This window comes from Artemia sp. Qi Xiang Cuo, chromosome 3, assembly GCF_049724085.1.
Source record: "Artemia sp. Qi Xiang Cuo chromosome 3, ASM4972408v1, whole genome shotgun sequence".
Taxonomy (NCBI): Eukaryota; Metazoa; Arthropoda; class Branchiopoda; order Anostraca; family Artemiidae; genus Artemia; species Artemia sp. Qi Xiang Cuo.
The window spans coordinates 84,254,173-84,275,652 of record NC_142796.1 but is presented as its reverse complement, the minus strand read 5'-3'; the positions used below and the strand labels follow the sequence as shown (position 1 = coordinate 84,275,652).

Below are 21,480 nucleotides of genomic sequence, written 5' to 3'. Positions count from 1 at the left end.
CTCAAAACGACCAGGAACTAAAATTAAAGAATAAATGAAACCCAAAATAAACAAAAATTATATAAATAATCATAGCACACAAACATTCAAGAGGTCCTAATATAATACAACGAAACAATAATAAAAAAAGAGAAAAACGAGGATATAAATGAATAAATAAATCTTAAAATCAGTAAAACTTAAAATTGAATATGCAAATTAAACTTAAAGCGAACAAAACTCACTAAAAACGAGAGTTTGGCCACTGCCTCCTTCCCTAATTGCAAAAGTCTAAAGCCTACTGCGTCATTGGCGCTTTACTGAAAACCTTATGCATCTTGAACAGCCTTAGAAAGAACTAATAAAATTAAACAGAATATCTGATACATAATGATATTAATTTCTGAAAGCTCATCAATTCAAGATCTCATTTAAATGTAATTTTTATTTTTGTTTTCAATGCTGTAATTTATAATAAGTACAGAAGAAAATATTTGTAATATAGGAATTAGATGCAGTTAGGAAAGGGGGCAGTAGCTGAACTCTGGTTTGTATAATTTCTATTCGCTGTAAGCTTGATTTGTATATCTAACTTAAGCTTCACTGGTTTTAAGAATTATTTATTCATTTACATTAGTACCTATTACATGCTTGTTGGCAATAATTGTTTATTTTCCGGGGTAATTTTTCACGGGCTGGGTATTTTTCACGGAGGGGTATTTCACGGGGATTAAACACCTAGACCTGAATTCATACCCTCCCCCAACGCACAGTTTTACATTCATCTGAAGGCTCACTGAGAGTATGACAATTTGGGCATTGAATGCGCCCTGTTTGGCACCTATCCTCCCCCCCCCCCAGCCAACAAAATAACCCGCAATCTCTCCTTCTTAATAGCCGATGTACAATTTGACATCAATAAATATAATCTGCAGCGCAATAGCGCTGCCTAAGTAAAGAACAATGTAGGCAAAATGTTTGGTTTTTTGGTTTCTCGGTCTTAGACCAGGGCACTTCGATTCCAAGGAGTTATCATAGAAACTTTGAAAAGGGCTCAATCGATTGAAAACTGGAGTGGCTTGTGCCCTTTCTGATAGTCAAAAGTGATTGGAAGGCAACTAACACCCCATCCACGCCAACCATTTCCCTAAACACATCCAATCAAAATTTTGAGATAGTCATTTTGTTCAGCGTATTTTATTTCCAGATAGAAATTATGTTTTTGAGGAGGACACTCCCCCACAGCCCTCAGGGCAAGGGTTGTAAGTTATGCACTGGGGGCATATACGGTTTTTATAGAAAGTTTTGTCATAGAAACTTCAAAAAGGGCTCATTCGATTTGGAATTCAAAGGGCTAGTGCCCTTTTTAATAGTCGAAAGTGATTGGAGGGCAAATAACCCCCCTCTCACGCCTACCTTTTCCCCAAAAACATCCAATCAAAATTGTGAGATAGTCATTTCGTTCAACGTAGTTGAAAGTTCTGGAAATTATGGCTTTGAGGATGACAACCCTCCCAGAGCCCTCAAGGCAAGGGTTTTAAGTTATGCCCGTGGGGCATATAAGTTTGTTTATAGAAAGCGTTGTCGTAGTAACTTCAAAAAGGGCTCATTTGATTGGAAATTGAAATAGCTAGTGCCCTTTCTAATAGTCCAATGTTATTGGAGAGCAACTAACCCCCCTCTCACGCCCACCTTTTCCCCAAGCACATAAAATCAAAATTTTCAGATAACCATTTTGTTCAAAGTAGTTGAAAGGTCCGGAAAACATATCTAAGAGGATGACACTCCCCCCACAGCCCTCAGAGTAAGGGCTGTAAGTTATGCCGGGCATATAAAGTTTTTATTGAAAGCTTTGTCGCAGAAACCTTAAAAGGGCTCATTTGATTGGAAATTCAAAGGGCTAGTGCCCTCTTTAACAGTCGAAAGTCATTTGAGGACAACTGACCCCCCTCTCACGCCCACCTTTTCCCCAAACACATCCAATAAAAAATGTTAAATAGCCATTTTGTTCAACGTAGTTAAACGGTCCGGAAATTATTTCTTTGAGTATGGCAACCCCCTCACAGCCCTCAGGTCAAGGGTTGTAAGTTGTGCCCTGGGGCATATAAGGGGTTTACAGAAAGCGCTGTCGTATAAACTTTCATAAAGGGCTCATTCTATTGGAAATTGAAAGGACTAGTGCCCTTTTTAATAGTCAGAAGTGATTGGAGGGTAACTAACCCCCCTCTCAAGCGCACCATTCCCCCAAACACATCCAATCAAAATTTTGAGATAACAATTTTCTTCAACTTAGTTAAAAGTTCTATAAATTCGTTCTTTGAGGATGAAATCCCCACCCCTTCAGCCCTCAGGGCAAGGGTTGTAAGTTATGCCCTGGGGGCATATCAGGTTTTTATTGAAAGCGTTGTCGTAGAAACTTCGAAAGGGCTTTTTCGGTTGGAAATTGAAAGGGCTAGTGCCTGTTTTAATAGTTGAAAGTGATTGGAGAACAACTAGCGCCCCTCTCACATCCACCATTTCCCCAAACACATCCACTCAAAATTTTGAGATAGCCATTTTGTTTAACGTAGTTCAAAGTACTGGAAATTATGTCTTTGAGGATGACAACCCCCCCCCCATACAGCCCTCAGGGCAAGGGGTGTAATTTATGCCCTGAGGGCATATAAGGTTTTATAGAAAGCGTTGTCGTAGAAACTCAAAAAGGGCTCATTCGATTGGAAATTGAAGGGGCTATTGCCCTTTTTAATTGTCAGAAGTGATTGGAAGGAAACTAACCCTCTTCTGAAACTTACAATTTTCCCAAACACATCCAGTCAAAATTTTGAGATAGTAGTTTTCTTCAATTATGTTGAACGTTCTGGAAATTAGGTCTTTAAGGATGACAACCCCACCCCTTCAGCCCTCAGGGCAAGGGCTGTAATTTATGCCCAGTGAGCATATAAGGTTTTTATTGAAATCGTTGTCGTAGAAACTTCAAAAGGGCTTATTCGATTGGAAATTGAAAGGGCTAGTGCCTGTTTTAATAGTTGAAAGTGATTGGAGAGCAACTAACGCCCCTCTCACACCGACCATTTCCCCAAACTCATCCAATAAAATTTTTAGATAGCCATTTTGTTCAACGTAATTGAAAGGTCTGGAAATTAGGTCTTTGAGGATGACAACCTCTCCCCCAGCCCTCAGGGTAAGGGTTGTAAGTTATTCCCTGAAGGCATATAAGGATTTATAGAAAGCGTTGTCGTAGAAACTCAAAAAGGGCTCATTCGATGGGAAATTGAAAGGGCTAGTGCCCTTTTTAATACTCGAAAGGGATTGGAAGGCTTGGCATTTTTATAGTAAAGACCGATGTGGGTACAATGTATTATTATTATTTTTTTTTTTGTTTAGACCAGGGCACTTCGTATCGAAGGCGTTGTCTTAGGAACTTCGAAAAGGGCTCATTCGAATGAAAATAGAAAGGGCTAATGCCCTTGTTAATAGACGAAAGTGATTGGAAGGCAACTAACACCCCTACCACGCCCCCCCTCCCAATTGCCCATTATGTCTAAAAACTAAATGTTGTCTTAAGATTAAAACAAATTGCACAGTGTTAATGCTAATTCCCAATAAGGCAACTCAGCAGTATCCCATGAACGACTGAGGGTATTATGTTCAAACTTTCGGGGCTACTTCTGCTCTTAAAAGTTTACCAGATCAAAATAGTGTAAGTGTATCCAAGCTATCAAAGAAAGAAAACAGAATTTTTTGCGAATGGTATCAAGTTTTCTATTTCAGGTCAACTAGAGGAGGTATGAAACTAAATTAAACACTACTATTTGTGTCCAGATTTTTAAAAGGGTGTATGTCGTTAAAAATTGCTGAAAATCTTTCTCCAGCATACAAATAGCAGACCAAACTATACAGTCTTAATAAAACGAAAAGATTTAAAGAATTATTTGCTTTTTCCCTGAAAAGACTATGTCAATATAAAACGAACAGAAATTAATTAAAAAACTTTTTCCACAAAACAAGTTTTACAGAGAAAAGTAAAGAACTCCATTAAACCAAAATAAGCAGAAATAAAATCAAATAATCTACCAAGCGTGAAACTACCACAAATCAGCATCGATAAATAAATGAAACCCAAAGCGAGCAAAAATTGCGATAAATAACCGAGCAAACTCAAAACGAGCATAAACTAACATGAGTAGGGCTCAAAACCCCTACGCCTTCCCAAGGCCAGAACGTAATTTGCACTTTACTGAAAAAAATACAAATGAATGTGCATTGTCAGCTTAATATGCATATACTGATATTTAGTAATCAAAATTTTAACATTATTTAATTTATTAAAATTGTAAAAGTAAAAACATTTATATTTTTCAGTTCGATACGATCACCCCTAGGAAAAACAAATTTTAGTGGGGCCTGAAATACCCCTCATATTTTGTAAATGCCCCTATTTTTTTCTGATTTGGTAGATGAAAAGGTCTATTCCACAGGGACTGCTCCGCTTCTCCCTCTTTCCAGAGAATTTTATACCTTAGCCTTGGTGCGCGTACCCAGGTTTTTCTAGGGCCATTATAACGCATTTTTAAGCTTCATTCTGTTTTTGGAGGGGGAATTTTAGGTGGGAACACCCCTCCCCCTACGTTTGTTGTTGTAGACTACATGCTGTTCTTGCGTTGGAGGATAAATTAAATAATGTTTTCAAACTTATTAATTACCAGACTTGCTCTGAACAAATATGATATTAACGTTGTATCAACGTATAAGTTTTGTGCTAAATAAGCATGAGAGGGTTAGTCGGAATATTGATATAACTGAATGAAAATGGCGCCTAAAAGAAGAAGGAAATCGTCATTTGGACAAGTTGGGGAATATAACCAACCTGGTGATCATGTCTCGGTGCTAATCAGGTGCACAGGAGATGAAACATATTTGCTTGTTGATGATGAAAATAAAGGCCTCTGGTTTCCTGGTGCCCTGGTGAAAACACGCCAAACTTGGGAACAGGCAGCAACAGATGCAGCAAAACCTGTAAGTTTTCTTTTTTGTTTACTCCGTGAGCAAAGTGGTTTGTACCCACTGATAAGTCCCGTTTTTCGGCTAGTCAATCTGTTAAGACGTTACGGCTTTGGTCTGGCATCTTGTTGAAATTTTCGTTTTTGCTTAATCAAAACAGTAAGCGAAAGACAGATCTGAGTCAAAAGTGCCTATAGAGTAAATTTTTGCGATTAACTCACAAATGAGGTAGCTAACTCACAAATGAGGTAGCTAAGAAAGAGATATAGGCTACTCTTTGAATCAGAATTATATCCTGAAACCAATCATAATATTCATTTGCTTCAGAGATGAGCTTTGACACCCCCTCCACCAATATGCAAATTTAAACCCTGAGTTGTATTTATGCACTAAATAGGTACATTTTCGAATTAACTCATTAATGATGTAGCTAAAAAAAGAGACATAAATTTAGAATTAGAAATGGTAAAATTCCACTTTAGCTACTTTTGGCTATCTTGGAAAGGGGTTAGGTTTAGGAAAACGAAACTTTCAGGGATGGGTTTACAGGCTAAAGTATGTCCCGGGAAGGTATTTTGAAGTATCTACCTCCACTCCTCCCTCTAGAGGGTCCTGACCTTTGATGACTTTTGATATTTCTTAAAATTCTTCTCAAATAACAGGAATTGCATTTTTAGAACTAAAGCCAGAGAAAAAGAATCTGATAACTGAAAATTAAGGTAAAATGTTGTTTTGTCAAACTTCCAATAGGTATAGGCCTGTCATATAGGCAAATTTCAGGACCCTCTAGAGGGAGAAGGAGTGGAGGTAGGCTAGGTGCTTCAAAATATCTTTCCGGGACAAACTTTAGCCTGTAGACCCATCCCTGAAAGTTTCATTTTCCTAACCTAACCCCTTTCCAAGGTAGATAAAAGTAGCTAATTCTCCGTAAATCATTCTTTTCTACAAATTGATTTAATAGTTTGTTAAGTAATAGAAAAATTATTGCATTTATACAGCTCAGGGTGTAAACTTACACATTAGGGGTATCGATGGGGGTATTGGTCATTTCCAACGCAAATGAGTGTTAAGCATTATTTGGGTTTGGAATGTGATTCTAAAGGGACGCGTATATCTATTTCTTAGCTAGTAGGGAAATTTCTAAGACCTAGAAATCAGAAGAGGGTTAACATGGAAGTTTGGCAATTTCCAGAGTATGTTCTTGGCCCTGGATTCATTACTGAGGGTTTCATTTTCCTAATGCAACCCTTTTCCAAGATAGTGAAAAGTAGCTAAACTAGAAATTTACCGCTATCTCACAGTGAGTAGATTAGAAAACTTATCCTAAAGGTTAATTTTTCTGCCCAATGGAATATAAAATTTAAGCAGATTGATAAACTGAAATCATGGTTGCAGTAGTAGCTGAAACCTAGTAAAGAGCAACCCACAGCCCATAGTGACTAAAAGTTAAAAAACGCGTTTTAAAACAACGGCCTTGTGAAAAAAAATTGCCATCGGACACTGATTCGGGAATTGTAACTATTATTTCGGTTCGTATTAAAAGTAAAAGTTTATTGCGAAAAGAAATTTACGGGGATTTCAAAAAAAGCGTCACCCCTTGAAAATGGCATCAGATCAAAATCAAAATTGTACCGTTGGAATCAGCATGGTCAAAAACTGAAAACAAGGAAATTACAGGCCCCCTCCTTGAACAACAAGGAAAATCACTTTTTTGCATTGGTAGCACTGGCCTAGTCTCCTGTTTTTTCTTCTTTTTTTCAGCAGGACTAGCGGGTAACCAGAACATCATAGATAGATGCTTAATGGCTTCTTCAAAAGCTATTTCTCGTACCTACATGATTTTTATAAATTTCGCCATCTGCAAGTGCCATAAGGCACTAAAATGGCACTTTGTGCCATTTCTCAAGGGGTGGCGCTAGCAGGCTACCAGAACATCATAGACAGATTTGTTATAGCTCACATAAAAGGTATTGCTCATATCTACATTCTTTCTATAAATTCCACCATCTGCAAGTTCCAAATGGCACTAAGAACAACAATTTTGGTGCCATGTCTCAAGTGGAAAAGCTGGGGATATTGGGCTCCAGAACTTTTTAGAGTGACGTTTAATGACTAATTTTAAAGCTATGGCTCATATCTACGTAATGTTTATCATTTCTACCATTCATAAGTGCGATATAGCAGTAAAAACAACACTTTTGGTGCCACTTCTTAAGTGGAAAGCTCTGAAGTACAAAACAGGTACTATTGTAACAGCTAAGTGCCAGAATCCTTAACTGGAGGTTTATGAGAACCCCTCTCGTACACTCCCCCTCCCAGCCCCCTTAGTAAGCTTCATAAATCGTCTGCTCACCAGTCAGCTACTGAAACATTAGCAGTCTACCACACTATCATTGATAGATGTTTAATGGCTCAATTAAAAGCTATTGCTTATATTTACTAGGTTTATACAAATTCTACCATCTATTAGATTTCACAGATTTCTATGTTATCTAGTTTCTTCGGAGAATTTGCAGTGAACACTGTGTGATGGTTGAAGCATTAGCTGCAACCTAGAAAAGAGCGAATCACCGCCCATAGTAACTAAAAGTTTAAAAAACGTTAAAATGGTGTATCTTTTCTTCTTTTTTTCCAGGCCTAGCGGGTTACTAGAGCATTATAGAAAGATGTTTAAGAGCTCATTTAAAAGCTATTTCTCATATGTACATGATTTATATAAATTCCGCCATATACAAGGGCCATATGACACGAAACTGGCACTTCTTATGCTGTTTCTCAAGGGGTGGGACTAGCGGGCTACCAGAACATCGTAGATAGATTTGAGATAGCTCATATAAAAAGTATTGCTCATATCTACGTTCTTTCTATAAATTCCGCCATATGCAAGAATCAAATGGCACTAAAAACGGCACTTTTGATGCCATGTCTCAAATGGAAAAGCTAGGGCTAGTGGGCTACCAGAACTTTTTAGGGTGATGTTTAATGGTTCATTTGAAAACTTTTGCTCATAACTATGTGCTTTCTACTAATTCTACCATTCGTAAGTAAGATATAGCACTGAAAAAAAACACTTTCGGTGCCACTTCTTAAGTGGGAAATCTTGGAAGTATAAAACGGTACCATTGTAATAATTATGGTCCAAAATTCTTAACTGGGGGTTTGCAAGAATACCTCCCATATGTTCCTCCTCTTCCCTTAATAAGCTACGCTAATAAAATCCTTAAAAAACACCAATATATTAGATTAGATTATTAGAGGCGTGCTTCTGTTAGTACAGCCCTGGATTTCAAATTAGATTATCATGCGTTCAATTCCTGCCCATAGTAATCAAAAGTTCTTTCCCAGCCCATAGTAATCAAAAGTTGAAAAATGTGTTTTCAAAAAAAACTGTCTAGTGAGAAAAAATTCTCGGTATTTTTTCTGACACTGAATCAGGATTCATTAAGAATCTCTTTATGATGTTTTGGTAGCCTGCTAGACCTGTTGAAAAAAAAATCCTGATTTTCTTTGTTGTTCAGGGAGGGGGACTGTAACTTCTCTGTACAAGGTTTGGAACATGTTGATTCCAACACTTGTCATTTTGATCTGACGCCATTTTCGAGGGGTGTGAGGCTTTTTTCGAAATCACCATAAGATTCTTTTCGCAATAAACTTTTACTTTTAAGACGAACCAAAATAATAGTTAACGTTCCTGAGTCAATGACAGATGGGAATTTTTTCGCTAGGTAGTTTTTTTTAAGAAAACGCGGTGTTTAATTTTTGGTTACTATGGGCTGTGGTTCGCTCTTTGCTAGGTTGCAGCTACCGCTGCAACCATGATACCTTGCCGGGACATGCTTTAAAAAATGAGCCTAGAAAATGAATGAAAAAAAACAACAGCGAATACCGATATTCCCGATACGATACATGCGATACCAATACGCACGATACCAATACGCACGATATCGATACGCCAGATGTCACATACAGCCCTTCTCCAGGGACTATAGAGGGCCATATCACCCTCAAAACCATATATATTAGACCTTTGAACTATGTTAAACAAAATGGCTATCTCAAAATTTTATAGGACTAGTTGTGGGGGAGGGGGCCTGTAGGGAGGGGGGCTATTTGCCCTCCAATCTTTTTGGTCACTTAAAAAGAGCACTTACAAGTTTAGTTCCTTTTCGAATGAGCTATTACACACCTCTCTATGATGCTCTGGCCACCCCCTAGCCCTTCTAGAAAAAAAAAGAAAAAAAAGGGAGACCAATCAATGCTACCGATGCAAAAGTCATTTTCCTTGGTGTTCAAGGTGGGGGACTGTAATTATCCTACAAAGGGTTTTGGACCATGCTGATTCCAATAGTTCACTTTTTATTTCGATTTGGCCCCATTTTCAGGCTCTCAGGCTCTTTTTAGAAATCACCATTAATTTCTTTTTGCAATAATCTTTTGCTTCTAAGATCAACAGAAACAATAGTTACTATTCCTGATTCAATTTCAGAAGGAACTTTTTTCTCACAAGCCAATTATGTTGAAAAAACATTTTTCAACTTTTGATTACTATGGGCTGTGGTTCGCTGTTTACTAGGTTGCAACTGTCGCTGCAACCATGATTAAACATCTCTACGATGGTATGGTAGCCTTATAATATTGCAGTAGCTACCTGGTGAGTAGACGAGGGGATGGGAAGGGGGAGGGGTAAACAGGAGGGCTTCTTGTAAACCTCCAGTGAAGATTTTGGAACATAATTATTACAATGGTACCGTTTTATGCTTCCAAGTTTTTCCACTTAAGAAGTGGCACCAAAAGTGCTGTTTTAGTGCTATATAGCACTTACCGATGGTAGAATTGATAAAAGCTCGTAGATATGAGTAATAACTTTAAAATGAGCCATTAAACACCTCTCTGAAAAGTTCTCATAGCCCACGGGCTCCAGCTTTTGCACTTTAGACATGCCACCAAAAGTGCCATTTCACACTTGCAGAGGGGGGTATTTATAGGAAGAACGTAGACATGAACAATGTTAGCTATTAAATATCAGTCTACGATGTTCTGGTAGCCCGATAGCCCAAGCCCTTGGGAAATGGCGCAAAAAGTGTCAATTTTAATGCCATGTGGCACTTGCAGATAGCGGAATTTATAAAAAGCACGTAGATGTGATGAATAGCTTATAATGAAGCCATTAAGTATCTCTATGATGTTCTGGTAACCCACTAGGCCTGGAAAATAAAAGAAGAACAAAAAAGGGAGAAAGATCAGTGCTACCAATTCAAAAAAGTAATTTTCCTTGACCATGCTGATTTTAATGGTATACTTTTCATTTCGATCTGACGCCATTTTCGAGGGGTTTCACGCTTTTCGAAATCACCATAAATTTCTTTTCGCAATAAACTTTTACTTTTAAGGCGAACTAAAATAATAGTTACCATTCCTAAATTAGTGTTGGATGGCAATTCGTTTCCACCAGGCAGTTTTTTCCTAAACATGTTTTTTGACTTTTGGTTCTGACCGTCTTAAAAAATTCATGGTGGATTCTTCCAACGGACTAATGAGACTTACTAAGGGGGCTGGGAGGGGAGTATACGGTGAGAGTCCCTTGTAAATCTCCAATTAAGGGTTTTGGATCATAATAATTACAATGGTACCGTCTTATACTTCGAAGCTTTTCAACTTAAGAAGTGGCACAAAAGGTACCATTATTTGGGCTATTTGGCACAAGGATGGCAAAACTGATTAAAATCACGTAGATGTGAGCAGTTGCTTTCAAGTCACCATTAAACATGTCTAAGAAGCTCTGGCAGCCCATTAGCCTCTAGCATTTTCACTTAAGGCATGGCATCAATAGTGCCATTTTCAATAGTGTCTTTTGGCAGTTGCAGGTGGTAGAATTCATAAATAAAACGTAGATATAAGAAATAACTTTTATATAAGCTATGAAACATCTGTCTACGATGTTTTTGTAGCCCGCTAGCCCCACACTTTGAGAAATGGCACATAATGTGCCATTTTTAGTGCCATATGGCACTTGCAAATGGCGGAATTTATAGAAAGCACGTAAATGTGAGGAACAGCTTTCTAATAAGTCATTAAGCATCTCTCTATGATGTTCTGGTAAACCACTAGCCGTGGAAAAAAAAGGAAAAAAAGGGAAACAGATCAGTGCCACCGATGCAAAAAACAAGCGATTTTCTTTGTTGTTCAAGGAGGGGGACTGTAATTTCCCTGTCTACGGTTTTCGACCATGCTGATTCCAATGGTGTACTTTTCATTTCTATCTGACGCCATTTTTGAGGGGTTTCAGATTTTTTTCGAAATCCCCATGAATTTCTTTTCGCAATAATAATAATAATAATAATATATTGAAAACCCGTCGCATACAATAAATTTACAATGACAGAGTATGCAAAAACGCGAAAAGAGGAAACAAAAAGAAAATACACTAAAGAATAACAACAAAAGCAACAACTTAAATAGTATACAAAATAGTACGAAAAGAGGAAACAGAAAGATAACATACTCAAAGATTACAACAGAAACAACAACTTCTTCGAAAATAGCAACAAGGACAACAACTTCTGAAAGAAGAAAAAAAATAAAAGGGAAACAAGAGGGAAAACTAAAGAAGCAAACTTGCCCACTCGTGCTGTAGAATTGCATGTTTTGTTTTTTGCCGGCTAATAAGTGTCTCAATAGCTAGATTTGGGTCTGCTAGGCTGTAGTGACTAATCGGAAAACTATTTTTTGTCCAAGGTGGCAATTTTAGTTGGTACTTGGCAAGACGGAAAAATAAAGAGCGGATTTTAGACTTTTCACGGTTTGCCAATATTTTCTACAAAGGGGTCAAATATAATATATTTGGCAGAGCGGTAGCGTTGTAAATACTTGCCAGTAGTGGACGGTTAAATCTCAGAGTGGATTTAACGATCAAAGCATAGGAGCTGGAAATTCGCCGTTCAAGATGTGAGATCATGAGGGAGCGGGTATGCTGTAATGAGGTACCTATTGGCAGCCCCAGATATACTATTTTATCAAATGGTTTTACTGAGCAATCACATAGTGTGATATTAGTAGGAGGGTCATTCTTCCAATTGTAAAGCAAGACTTTCGACTTTTGGGAGTTAAATCTCAGACCGACTTTCTCGTAATTGGACTGCACACATGAGAATATTTCTGAAAGGCGGTTAAGCGTCCGGCTGAGATTCAGCGTGTCATCAGCATAGCATACTAGGGAGATGGCAATGGAACTGATAATGCATGATGAAGGACAGCTGTCTTGAGGCTCAATAATGTAGTTGTTGAAGAAATTGGGGGAAAGAAACTTTTACTTTTAAGACGAACCGAAATAGTAATTATCATTCCTGAGTCAGTGTCAGATGGCATTTTTTTTTCACTAGGCAGTTCTTTTCAAAACGCGTTTCTTAATTGTTGGTTACTATGGGCTGCGGTTCGCTCTTTACTAGGTTGAAGCTGCAGCTGCAACCATGATTAAACATGATTGTTCTTGTTTATAGACTTCATATATATTTCATTATGGGGTAGAACTCGTTCCTTATTATGACTTGTTGTTCAAGCCAAGGGACTGTAGGTTTCCTCTATTGGGTTTTCGGACAAGGCGGCTCTAATGGTGTACTTGATGTTTCTATCTGACACTATTTTAGGAGTTTTGGTCATCGTTTTTGTCACTATAGGACGATCGTTCTTTACTAAAATGAAATTTGCCCAAAGTTTACGTATAGTATTTGATATTGGGAAGTAAAGAATTCGTTCTTTACTAGGTTGCACGAGATGCTGCAACCATGATGACATGAGAAACCATTTCGAGAGGAGGCAGGGGATTAGGGATATTCCTTAGTGATATGTATTTCTGCTGCTTTTAACCTCTGCATTGGTGCTACTTTGGCTTGTGAATCTGTTCTTTCATGCTGGTTTGCAATTGCCATTTCTTCTTTTAAATATCTGATCAAACTTTCAGTCACTAAGGGCTAGAGCCCGTTCTTTAATATAATTTTAACATATCAGTTACTATGGGCTTGAGTTCGTTCTTTACTATAATTTAATATAATACTAAAATACAGTTTTTCATAAAAATTTATTTTACATTAAAAATTATTTTTGTTAATTACAAAAGGTTTCTGTACACAGCAATTTCCTTTAAAATGAGTCATTAAACAGCTCTATTATGATGATTAAAAACCTAAGATTATGACGTCATTCATCAAGATTAGCCACAAAAATGCAGTTTTTAGCGGAAAAATTGATTCTGTTTAAAAAATAATTTGTTTTAATTACAAAAGGTTTTTAACCCATCAGTTTCCTTTAACAATGTACCAGTGCCAATCTATTTGTGGAAAAAAAAGATGTCGTTTATGCAGAATATCAAAGTAGCTGCTACCTAGCCTTGTTATTCAAGCCAAGGGACGGTAAATTTTCTCTATATGGGTATCGGACAAGGCGGTTCTAATGGTGTACTTTTTGTTTTGACTCTTTCTGACTCTTTTTTAGTAATTGCGGGTTATTATATTTCTTAGCATTGGACGTGATCGTCTCTTACTAGGTTACTAGCTACCGCTGCAGCCCGGATTCTCATTAGGCAGTTTTTATTCAAAACGTGTTTTTCAACTTTTCAAAATTTATCACAATAAGATCATAGCTTTTTTGTCTTAAAAACTATATTTTCGTATCCAAGATGATGAAGGACGTCATAATCGCATGTTTTAACAATTTATGATGTAAAATGTACTAATCTATATTTTGATGAACCTTTAACTTCAAGTTACTATGTGCTAGAGTTTGTTCTGAATTGCAATAATTTGCATGTTTTTTTTCAGTTTACATAATATCTTATATTATCTTTATCTCTCCTTATATTGAAATTGCAAACAGTTCCAGTGGCTTTTTGTTACTATGGGCCGTTTTCGTCTTTTAATAATTTGCACTAAAATATGGAAAAATATTTTAGTTTTAAATATGCGACGTTTTTTTCTTGACTCAGTTTCATTTATCTCTACAGCCATGAGCACTCATTATTATGAACTACACCGATCTTTTATAATCAGCAGTAAACTAAGTCCTATATATGCAATGGTTAGTTTTTCTAATGATCGTCTTTTAATATAATTAATAAAAAAAAACTTTACGAAAAATAAGTTTTATCAAAAACAGTAAAGGTCATTTTAAAGTTGAGCTCAGGATAAACTAATACATGTTAAAATTCAAACTCAAAAACGACCAGAAATTACTACTAAAGAATAAATGAAACTCAAAACGAACAGAAATTAAATAAACAATCATAGGAAAAAACATACAACAAGTAATAACATAATTAAATAAATGGATCTTAAAGAAAGTGATGCTTAGATTGAATATGAAAATCAAGCTTAAAACAAAAAAATACATTTTCCTATTGAATTATAAATGAAACTTAAAACAAACAGAAATTAAATAAACAATCAATGCAAACAAACATACAATAGATATTAATGTAAATGAATAAATAAATCTTAAAACGTGTCAAACTTAAATTGAATTTGCAAATCAAGTTTGAAATGAACAAAAATCACTACAAACAACAGTTTGGGTATCGCCTTTACTGAAAACCAATTCTATTAATAATATTTTCTTTTGTACTTAATATTGAAATTAACATTAAAATTATAATAGAATTTTGAACTGATGAGCTTTCAACAATTAATATCATTATACATCAAATATTCAGTTTAATTTATTAGTTCTTTCTAAAGTTGTTCAAGACGAATATAGTTTCAGTACAAACAAGTTTGGATACTTCCCCCTTCCTTTTTTGTAAATGAAAACCAAAAGCCTACTGCGTCATTGGCGCTTCACTGAAAACAAATTACATTACAAATATTTTCTTTTCCGGTTCTTACAGCATTGAAAACAAAATAAAATTAGAGTGAAATAAATTCTTGAACTGATGAATCTTTCAACAACTAATATCATTATATATCAAATATTCAATTTGACGTTGTTTATACTTTCCAAGACTGTTCAAGACGCATATACTTTTCAGTAAAGGGTCAAAGACGCAGTAGGTTTTAGACTTTTACAGTGAGAGAAGGAGGCGATACCCAAACTCTTGTTTGTAGTGATTTTTGTTCGTTTCAAGCTTGATTTACATATTCAATTAAAGTTTTACTCGGTTTAATGTTTAATTATTCATCTACATTAATATCTAATGTATATTTGTTTGAATTTATTGTTTATTTAATTTCTGTTCGTTTTGAGTTTCGTTTATACTTCAGTAGAAAAATATTTTTTTTTCGTTTTAAGCTTGATTTTCATATTAAACCTAAGCATTACTCGCTTTAAGATTTATTTATTCATTTATATTATTACTTGGTGTATGTTTTTTCCTATGATTGTTTATCTAATTTCTGTTCGTTTTGGGTTTCATTTCTTCTTTAATAGTAATTTCTGGCCGTTTTGAGTTTGAATATTAACAGGTATTTGTATCTTATGAGTTTAAGTTTAAAATGGCCTTTAATTTTTTTTTAAAAACTGATTTTTCGGAAAGTTTTTTTTTTAATTAATTTTTGTTCGTTTTTGATTGCAAAAAGGTTCATGTTTTTAAAAATTCCTTATTCCAAAATCAAACTTAAAAAAAATAAATCAAATATTCATCAAAGTATTAAACCTGGTATCAAAGTGAAAAAAGTTTGCCCCCTTTGAAATGAGCCCGCTTTGAAGTTTATCCGACCACCCCTTCTATATGAAGTGCGTCTGAGAAAAAGATAAATGGAGTGTGGGGGGAGGTTAGCTGCACTCCGATCACTTTACTCTTAAAAAGTGAATTACAACTTTCAATTTTCAATCAAATGAGCCCTCTATGAAGTTTATACGAGCAACCCTTCCATAACAACCATATATGCCCCCAGCGCATAACTTATAACGCCTACCCTCGGGCCCTTGGGGCTCTGTTGACACTGGAGTTTTTGTTATCTAACCTTTGAGTTATTTTTAATGAAATGGCTATTTTAAATTTTTTTTTAACAAAACTATTTTTAACAAAATGTCTATCTCAAAATTTTTATCTGATATATTTAAAGCGTGGAGGGGCTAGTTGCCCTTTCATCTCTTTCGAGTCTTAAAAAGTGAACGATAACTTTCAATTTCCGATCAAATGAACCCTCTCAGAAGTTTATACAAGCATCCCTTCCATAAAAACGATATATGCCCCCAGAGCATTACTTACAACCCCTGCCTCCGGTTCATGGGGGGTTGCGTCGACACAGAAGTTTTTCTTATCTGGCCTTTGAATTATTTCTAATGGAATGGCTATTTTAAAAATTTTATCGGATAGGCTTGGGGAAAAAAGGGTGTGTGGGGGGGGGCTAGTTTCCCTCGGATATCTTTTGACTCTTAAAAAGTGAACTAGAACTTTCAATTTCCAATCAAATGAGCCCTCTCTGAAGTTTGTACGATCATCCCTTTCATAAGAACCATACACTCCCCCAGGACAACAGTTATAACGCCTACACCCTGGGCCCTGGGGAGCTGTGTTGACACCAGAGTTTTTGTTATCGATTTTTTTAATAAGTTTTAAAACACTGGCTATCTCAAAATTTCCAGTGGATGGGTTTGGGGAAAAAGGGCATGGGGGGGGGGCTAGTTGGCCTTAAATCTCTTGACTCTTAAAAAGTGAACTAGAACTTTAAATTTCCAATCAAATGAGCCCTCTATGAAGTTTATACGAGCATCCCTTTCATAAGAACAATACATGCCCTTAGGGCATAACTTAGAACGCCTTCTCCCGGGCCCTTGGGGGTTGTTTTGACTCCAGAGTTTTTCTTATCCGACCTTTGAACTATTTTCTTCTTAAACAAAATGTCTATCTTAAAATTTTCATCAGATGGGTTTGGAAAAAGAAGGCGTGTGTGGGGGGGGGGGGCGTGTTGCCCTCGGATCTCTTGACTATTAAAAAGTGAACTCGAACTTTCGATTTCCAATAAAATGAGCCTTCTCTGAATTTTATACAAGCATCGCTTTAGCAAGCACCATATACGCCCTAGGGCCTAACTTGCAACGAATGCTCTTAAGCCCTGGGGGGTTGTTTCGACACCGGAGTTTTGTTATCTTACTTATGAGATATTCTCAACCTAACGGCTCTCTCAAAATTTTTATCAGATGTATTCGGAAAAAAGGGGCGTGGGGGAGGGGCTAGTTGCCCTCCAAACTCTTGAATCTCAAAAACTGAACTAGAAGTTTCAATTTCCAATCAAATTAGCCCTCAGAAGTTTTTACGAGCATCCCTTCCATAAGAACCATATATTCCCCCAGGGCATAACTTACAGCGCCTGCCTTCGGGCCCTGGGGGGGGGCTGTGTTGACCCCGGGGTTTTCGTTATATGGTCTTTGAACTATTTTTTTAAAAATGGCTATCTCAAGGTTCTCATCAGATGGGTTAAAAAACGGCGTGGAGGGGGGTGGGTATGTGTCCTTCAATCTCTTTTGACTCTTAAAAGGCGAACTAGAACTTTCAGTTTCCAATCAAATGAGCCCTACTTGTAATTTATACGAGCATCCTTTCCATAAGAACCATATATGCCCCCAGGGCATAACTTACAACGCCTGCCTCTGGGCCCTGGGGATTGTGTTGACACCGGAATTTTCGTTATATGATCCTTGAACTATTTTTAACAAAATAGCTATCTCAAAATTGTTATCGGATGCATTTGGGAAAAACGGGTTTGGGGGGGAGCTGGTTACCCTCCAATATCTTTTGACGCTTAAAAAGTGAACTAGGACTTTCAATTTCCAATCAAATGAGGCCTCTGAAGTTTATACAAGCATTACTTCAATAAGAAACATATATGCCCCCAGGGCATAACTTATAACCGTTGCCCTGAAGACTGTGGGGGGAGTGTCCAGCTCAAACATATATATTCCAGATTATTGAATTATGAAAGAACATAAAAAAGGCATCAAAGGATGTTTTACTTTCATCCTAGCTAAATTATATGGCCCACTGCAAATTTACCGAAGTCTTCACAGTTAGAGTTTAAATTACCCCATCCCGTCAAGATGTGCATGAATTAGTCAATGGCTTGGGGCTGTGGGATGCCACTGCGCCCTGAATTTAGAGAATTTTCTTGTTTAACCTTGTATTCTTCGTAATGATATGATTCTTTTAATGATCAAATCATGAAGTCTAAGAAGCAAAAATAAAAAAAAAGTAAAATTTCTTATAAGAAGTTCAAAATTCTTTGCAGCATTACCGCAAAAATTTACAATTATACTGAAACGAACTTCAGTAAACTTTTAAATATACACTTAATTTTTTTTTAATGTCCTTCATATTTTTTAGCCTCTATATATTTCAAATCGTTCATACATAATCGAATTTTTATCTTGAACTCCTCAAAGATAATAAATACTAATATACCGCTAGGACTTTCTATGTGATTAATTTAAAAAATAGTATTTCTACAAAAGAAGTTTTACAAAGAAAAGTAAAGAGCTACGTTAAACCAAAGACAATCTTAGATATAGTCAAACCCTAACTAAGGCGTAAAATGATCATAAATCACTATACATAAATAGATTAAAACTTAGAAATTACAATAAATAACCAAATCCCACTTAAAACGAACAGAAATTACCACAAAGAGGACAAAGGCTAAACCCCCTATCCCTTGTAAAGACCAGAACATAAGTTGGGCTTTACTGAAAATAATTTTTATTTTGAGCTATGTGTTTTTATGTCTCACAATAAAAATAACAACAACATAGAAATCATCATGATAACCAAGGTTATTGAAGATAATAAACGAATTTGAATTGACAGCTTAAAATATATATTTAAATTCATTCCTGAAAGGCTTAACAATCTAGGGTTTTTGGAAGCCTCAACAATTTTGAATTTTGGACTAAAAATCGTCACGTCAATTTACGGACAAAAATCGTCAAATTTAACTAATTAGCTTTGTTTATTAATTTTCATAGCTCAACGTGGCAACATACGAATAATGCGGTATTGCCCTAAAAACTTCATAATTTTGAAATAACTAAAAGTAATTTTGAAAATTTTGAGTAATTTTGAAATAATTTTGAAATTATCAGAAAATGAGAGCATTCTGGCATGTAATTCTCTTGATACTTAAATCCACATGCAGTAATGAAAATTATAACGCAGGATCATATCCGGGGGGGGGATTTTCGCCAATTTTTGGAGATATATACGATTGTGCAACTTTTCACTTAACCAATTAAAAATCCAATTCAATTTTACTGTCATTCGTGCTTTAACTAAATAAAAAAACAAGTTTTTTTAACTGAAAGTAAGGAGCGACATTAAAATTTAAAACGAACAGAAATTATTTCGTATATTAAAGGGGCTGTCCCCTTCTCAATACCTCGCTCTTTACGCTAAAATGTTTTTATTATTTTAAAAAATAAAGTTTTGTGACAGATTCGAACTTTAGCGTAAAGAGCGAAGTATTGAGGAGGGGACAGCCCCTTTCATATATGGGATAATTTCTGTTCGTTTTAAGTTTTAATGTCGCTCCTTACTTTCAGTTAAAAGAAAGTTGTATTTTCTATTTAATTTCTGAACGTTTTTGAATTAATGCAGCTTTGATTTTGGCTCACCATACATGAAAATTAAAACAAAATTTGCATATTAATTTTACTTTTTTGGCTAAATGGCTTTCTCAAAATATTGTTCTGATGTAAACTACGAATTAACTTACGTAATGAGCTTCTATATTCGTATGTTTTTTTACGTATATTAGGGAGTTTGCCCCCTATTCGATACCTTGCTCTTTACGCTAAAGTTCGAATTTTGTTCGAATCACAAACCCCTGAATTACAAAGGCCGGTTAATTAGAATAGATAGCTCTTTTGAAAGTACTAAAAAAAAACTTTAGCGAAAAGGGCAAGGTATTGACTAGGGTGCGAACCCCCTATATACGTAATAATTTCTGATTGTTTTAAGTTTTAATGTTGCTCTTTACTTTCAGTTGAAAAAACTAGTTTTTTTATTTAATTTCTGATCGTTTTTTAAATAATGCTGGGAAATCCCTTCATAGAATTGTCCCTTCCCCCAAGGAAACATCTTCCATGGAAGGATCCTCCCCCGTAGCCCCCTCCTCCGACACGTCGCCCCCACACAGAAAAAAATCCCTCCTGAAACGTCTTTATACTTCCCATTAACCAATACTATATGTAAACAATGGGCAAAGTTCATAACTTCCAGCCCTTCCCCCGGGAGCTGTGGGGGATTATGTCATCCTTAAAGACATATTTATTAGATTTTTCGATTATGCTGAACAAAACGGCTATCTCAAAATTTTGATAGGGTGACTTTGGGGAAAATGAGTGTGGGAGGGGGTCTAGGTGCTCCCAAATTTTTTGGGTCACTTGAAAAGGGCACTAGAACTTTCAATTTCCGTTCAAATGAGCCCTCTTACGATATTCTAGGACTACTGGATCGATACGATCACCTCTGGGAAAAAACAAACAAACAAAAAAAAAATAAAAAATAAATAAACAAATAAACACGCATCCGTGATCTTTCTTCTGACAAAAAATACATAATTCTACATTTTTGCAGATAGGAGCTTGAAACTTCCGCAGCAGGGTTTTCTGATAGGCTGAATCCGATGGTGGGATTTTCATTAAATTTCTATGACTTTTTGGGGTGTTTTCCCTTTTTTCGAAAATAAGGCTAATTTTCTCAGGCGCGTAACTGTTGATGGTGAATACTAAACTTAATGAAACTTATATATTTGAAATCAGCATAAAAATATGATTCTATCCATGTATTTATGGGTATCAAAATTCCGGTTTTTAGAGTTTTGGTTATTATTGAGCCGGGTCGCTCCTTACTTACAGTTCGTTACCACGAACTGTTTGATAGCTATTCTTTACAATGATTAAATAAAAAAACAAGTTTTTTTAACTGAAAGTAAGGAGCGACATTAAAACTTAAAACGAACAGAAATTATTCCGTATACGAAAGGGGCTTTCCCCTCCTCAACAAATCGTGAGATGAACAAATCGTGAGATTTCGGGGGGGGGGGGCGGGCCCGGAGGCCCCCTCCCTGCGTACGTCCCTGCCCGACCCCCCCCCCCTCACTACCAGGAAAAATATCCCCTGAAAACGTCTGTACTGTATACTTCCCAATAACCAATACTATATGTTAACATTGGGTAAAGTTCATAACTTTCAGCCCTCCTCCCGGGAACTTCAGGGGATTAAGTCATTCTAAAAGACATACTTATAATATTTTCGAACATGCTGAACAAAATGGTTATCTACAAATTTTGATCAGGTGACTTTGGGAAAACAATGAACGTGAGAGGGGGCCTAGTTGCCCTCCATTTTTTTTGGTCACTTAAAAAGGGTACTAGAACTTTTAATTTTCATTCCAATGAGCCCTCCCACGATATTCTAGGACCACTGGGTCGATACGATCACCCCTGGGGAAAAAAAAAATAAACACGCACTCGTGATCTTTCTTCTGGCAAAAAATGCAAAATTCCACATTTTTGTAG

At 36.3% G+C, this 21,480-nt stretch overlaps 1 protein-coding gene across 2 annotated transcripts in view; it reads left to right on the top strand.

Annotated features, from left to right (window-relative positions):
• Nucleotides 1–4,782: 4,782 nt before the first annotated feature.
• The window catches only part of LOC148954656 (uncharacterized), a 60,019-nt gene continuing 43,321 nt past the window's right edge, over nucleotides 4,783–21,480 (top strand). Inside the window, exon 1 of one of the 2 annotated variants that reach the window (XM_089087185.1) lies at nucleotides 4,783–4,995. In XM_089087185.1, the coding sequence (XP_088943311.1) occupies nucleotides 4,783–4,995 (213 nt within the window). The remainder of the gene's footprint in view (nucleotides 4,996–21,480) is intronic. The other variant, XM_089087186.1, reaches the window with a different exon arrangement.